Consider the following 5,000-nt stretch of genomic DNA (forward strand, 5'->3'; position numbering starts at 1 on the left):
ATCATGCTGACTGTGTCATGTAGATGAGATTGTACTAATCACAAGTACATGTAATTGGGGTTTGTTTTCATGATTTATGCATCAGAGGTTAAAACAATATTTGGATACTAAAAGTGAAAACAAATAAGTGATAAAAACTGTAGATGCTAAGAACAACAATGGGTTGTCAAATTAAAACTAATCTCAGATGTCAAACAGATAGTTAAGCATGTATGGAGGCTGTTTGGGTATTAAAATGTGGTTTTAGATCTGTAACAACAAGCATTTCAAAGACCAAGCAATCATAAGTGCTATGACACTTTTCTCAAACTGTAAATTGGCTTTATTTCAATCATTCGTAACTGTCATCACGAGCTTCCATAAAATATCTATTAAATTATTGTCAAATTTTGTGCTTTGCAAACCATTAATGAAGCTGTCAGGTAGTGTATGCAATGAAAATCTGTGTGACACATACAAGTACATTTACATTTTTCTCCAGGTCCTACAGTTTTCTTCCCTCAGCAAAACCCAGCATACAGCGTATTCCAGCTTGCTGTAAGCTGTGCTGCAAAGTCATACATGGACTGTATAGCGGCTGCCAGAGGCACCATAGTATGCTTTCGGTTCGACCTTGAGCTGCACCGTTGCGGCTGAGTTGTGATGGCGATTAGCTGTGACTTATTATTATTATTATTATTATTATTATTATTATTATTATTATTATTATTACACTACATGTATTGCCCTAAAGATGATAAACGATGCATTAATTATTATTGATTATGCTTATAAGCACTTGATTTCCCTGTGTTAACTATGATTTACAGTTTTTGTGCTGATTAAGTTCCAAACCATTGGTTTATCAATCATGCTCATCACTTTATGAGATTGAAGGGATACAAAACTTAATTTTAATTTAATACATTTCCATTGCTCTGCACTGACCTTAGCCTGCGAACGCAGACATATTTCCGGAAATACGTCTGCGTTCGCAGGCTACACTGACCTGGGCACTTTGCAGTTTTCATGATTGTTTCTAATCTTAACGTTTCATGGCAGAATTTGCTTGCCTTTTTTGAAAATAACAAATCAGAATTATAGTTTTTGAATGTTTATTAATTATTATGTATTTTTTTACTTCATTCTCAACATTTACGTCTGCATGTTCTGGCAGCACTTCGCAAAGTCCCTTTTTGGCTTGTCACTGTTTCTGCGTAGATGGCCCCATACACCATAAGCCTTTTCAGACACATCACACCAAGCCGGCCAGGTGGATTAAAAATAAATCGATGGCAAAGAAACGTAAATGAAAACCAATGAGGCATGTGAGCTTAAGCTCAAAATTAAATATGAAATAAATCTCAGCTTGGCTGGTGAGATGGTTGCCAGATTGACATACGATTATCATGAGGTAGTAGCAAGGGTTTTTCCTAAAGGATGTAATAGATGAAGGTCTTGTAATCTAGATTTTCCTTTTCCAGTTTCTGGAAAACAAAGCCCAGATAATTATGCCATCTTAACTCGTTTTCTGTAGAACTCTGCGTAAATGGAAGATGTGTTGCTACCAGTTATAATTATTGTCAAGTATTATTGCCGGTTGCTGGCTCACAGATTTATGCACATGCAGGCAATGCCATGTAATGGCTTGTAGTTGAAGTAAGATTGTTACATTTTGTTTGTCAAGAGAAAATGCAATCAAAAAAAGTTTCTGGTACAATGTAACAATCCATGGTTTTTTTCCCACAACATTGTAGCATATTTCTTGCACCCTGTCTGAAGCCCTGTTTCAAGGGTTGTATGCTACATGTAAGCCTAGTGCCATCTTTGAAAGGGAAAAGATAGTTGATCTTAACTGTCTGCTGTATGCACAATGTCTGTTTGTACTGAACTCACTATGTGTTTGGTTTGGTGTTTTTTCCCCAGATTCAAGTCCAACCTCAAACCAAAGTGTTCTAAATGGAAGCAAAAGTTCCCTTATCACTCAGTTGTCACCATTGTCAACACATTTTGGGAGCTCTTATACAGAGACATCTGCAGAGTCATCTGGATCAACCAGTGGAAGTTCAACTGCTGAGCTTCCTTACTTGACTTCCTCTCTGTCCTGTCAAAATGAATCAGGCCCTGTTACTCCCAATTTTCAGACACAGGCATTCCGTAAGCGTCGTAAGACAAATGACCTATTACTACATGGTCACGAACTTGTATGTATTGATACATATGTAGGAAGAAAGGTGGATGAGCTTACTGTGAATAAAGGTGACTGGATTTACGCTGATATGAAACTCAAAGACAGTAGAGGCTGGATATGGGCTTATTCCCCAGCAAACAAGTCGCAAGGCTTTGTACCCAGATCATGTGTGCGGCCACCTGCTACCACACCCCTATAATTACACCATGTGATCAACTAAAGTGATTTTGATCTTTTTGGGTAGTAGTGGATTAATAAAATCATGTGAGGTCATGAACTTGTTTTGAGCATACCAAAAGAGTAGGCTCTGAAGCAAAGCGGAACAAGCATTCCATGCTTGTTCCATTTGGCCCGTAGATGCGTAACTACATTCCAACTTTCTTAGCGGCTTCTTGACATTTTTTCAGACTGACTAAGGTGATGACTGGTGATTTCTATTGCTTTCTGCAGTATTTTTATGATGTATAATTCTTTTGTAGAAGAAAAGAAGATAAATTTCGTTTAACTATAGTTTAAAAAATTAGTCTGTGCACTACATTACTACATGCAGTGACACGTCTACTATTGATCTTGCCTCATATTTATTTGAAACTCCAAATATTTTCAAAATTAATTTGACAACTATAAACAAACCAATTCCAGCAATTAGTGGGTAGAAAAGCCATGCTAGATAGACTTGGATCTCTTTACAATTCACATAAGAGAACGAGAAATCATCCCATCACAGCTATTCATTGATCGACTAGGTAAATCTGATCAAAACAAAGGATGGCTCAGCTCTTCTACTGTTTGCAAAGCTGTGGTTACCTGAACCAAGGCAAGGGATCTGATTTTATTCTATATGACTTTAGGTCAGAGCATTAACCTTAACTAACAAAAAGTAACACACCGGTAAGTTTCACAATAAAAGACAAAGCATATGGTGTGGTTCCAAATTCAAATGTTGATGTTGTGAATGTCAGACTTTGGTCAAAGCAAACATAAATTTCTAGTATTTTTATTTTTCGATTTTACTGGTCCTTCTTTGCAGTGGTGATATTGGATTGGGCAAGTACAAAAGTTAGAGCACATTAAAATTGATTTTTTTTTAAGGGATTGGTAACCACAGCTTTGCAAAGCAATTTTGTTTGAGGTTAACAGTTCTAGTGACAAGAAGTGAAACTTATTTAAATGATTGGAACTTATCTGGCTGTGGTCAACACCTAATTAATTACTGTACTGAATGGTTACACATCTGTCAGATTTAACTCTCTTGGTGTTTTTAATCTTTTTAAATTTTGCAAAATTGTTATTACAGTATTTATGTGAACTATAAAAGAAGAGTTCTTTCAGTAATGCCGTAGAAAATTATGTAAATGTATCCGTGAACGAAAGTAATGTTGAGAGGACAAAGATGTAAAATTATCATTAGTTATTAAAGAATTCTATTTATTACATCCCCATTTCTGTTTGGACTTCTAAATATTGCGGGGGTTCAATATCTTTAAAATTTTCTTTAGACTTGGTACATGACAGTTTTGTGGGTAATAGTATTTTGCCAAAGGCGGCACAAGGGCACAAATTCAATAAACAGTAAACGATTTTTAATGTTTATATTGGTTCATATTGCTAACCGTTTTAGCTTTCTGTTTTACACTTTTAAAAATTAGTTGTGAGATCTCTGCTGCCTCGCTGGTGTGAAAATCAAGACTTAGAGGAGCGACTTAGAGGAATTAGAGCATTTATTATTTACCCGCTGACCATGCATCCCGAGGTGTCATACCTGGAGCGTCACCTGGAGCTAATTTACATAAACGTGCGCAGCCCTTGACACCTGTTTTGAGATGAAAGAAAATTATTTTGCTATCTAAGTGCTGTCAGTGCCTTAAGTTTATAACTCCAAGTTGTCTTAAACTACCTAGGTTTAGCCAAACTGCTCGTTTGTGACAATGTTTTCAACTGAAGACTCCATCGAGGAATGTAAAGAGGTATTTTATCTGTATGACAGGAGAGGTGACAGAAAAGTTGAATGCAAACAGATTGGGGAAGTTTTGAGAGCGTTGGGTACAAACCCAACAGAAGGAGAAGTAGCTAAAATTATTCGAAGTCTCGACCGTTCTGGAACTGGTGTGAAACGAGTAAGCTTCGAAGAATTCTTCCCGATTTACCAGAATCTGAGAGATCGTCAGAAAAAACGACGAGGTATGATATCATGTTGCATACCGTTTTCTTTTTTGCAGTATCGAGCGAATGTCTATAAAGAATCTCTTTTGCATCCTACAATTTATTATTGAAATTCTGTTCTTTGATACATGAATATGAGTTGGTCGAAAAGTAAATGATTCAGTACATTAAGTTGCTGGTTTTTAAATCATAGCCCAGGCGAAAGTGATTTAGTGTTGCTTCAGTACCGGAAAGAGCATGGTTGAATGGGTCGAAGAACAGCCGACATCATGGATTATGAATATTTGACGACATAAACGATGTTTTTAGGACAAAACAAATAAAGAGAAAAAGCTTATGAATTAAATCGTTTTCTTTTCTTTTGATTAAAACTACTTTTCTTTTAGCATAGGCGCTATCATTTAAACTGGAAAAACGGCTGAAAGTTGTAACTTGAATCTTTTATTGCATTTTTGTAAAAACGAAAAAGAAAGTTATCTAAACGTTTGATGTACGTTTCATACGCGTCACTGTGGCATATCTTCAAAATTCCTGTTATCCCTTCACCATACCCACCGTCGAAATTCATTGTCGATTTGTAAACTCACTCAAGGGACAGAGAGTCTTGCGTATGACTTATGTTGAAATATTTACACCTACAGCATCTTTAGCAAGCACGCATACAACT

The 5,000-nt window shown here is 36.3% G+C and overlaps 2 protein-coding genes across 2 annotated transcripts in view; both read left to right on the forward strand.

Annotated features, from left to right (window-relative positions):
• The window catches only part of LOC138054478 (SH3 domain-containing protein Dlish-like), an 8,596-nt gene extending 4,836 nt beyond the window's left edge, over positions 1–3,760 (forward strand). The window contains exon 3 of the mRNA XM_068900927.1: positions 1,906–3,760. Within this exon, the coding sequence (XP_068757028.1) occupies positions 1,906–2,369 (464 nt within the window). The 3' untranslated portion in view covers positions 2,370–3,760. The remainder of the gene's footprint in view (positions 1–1,905) is intronic.
• A 232-nt stretch (positions 3,761–3,992) lies between these two features.
• Positions 3,993–5,000, forward strand: part of LOC138054479 (myosin-2 essential light chain-like) — a 4,856-nt gene continuing 3,848 nt past the window's right edge. Inside the window, exon 1 of the mRNA XM_068900928.1 lies at positions 3,993–4,351. Coding sequence (XP_068757029.1) covers positions 4,099–4,351 — 253 coding nt within the window. The 5' untranslated portion in view covers positions 3,993–4,098. The remainder of the gene's footprint in view (positions 4,352–5,000) is intronic.

The sequence above is a fragment of the Montipora capricornis genome, chromosome 6, assembly GCF_036669925.1.
Source record: "Montipora capricornis isolate CH-2021 chromosome 6, ASM3666992v2, whole genome shotgun sequence".
Lineage (NCBI taxonomy): Eukaryota > Metazoa > Cnidaria > Anthozoa > Scleractinia > Acroporidae > Montipora > Montipora capricornis.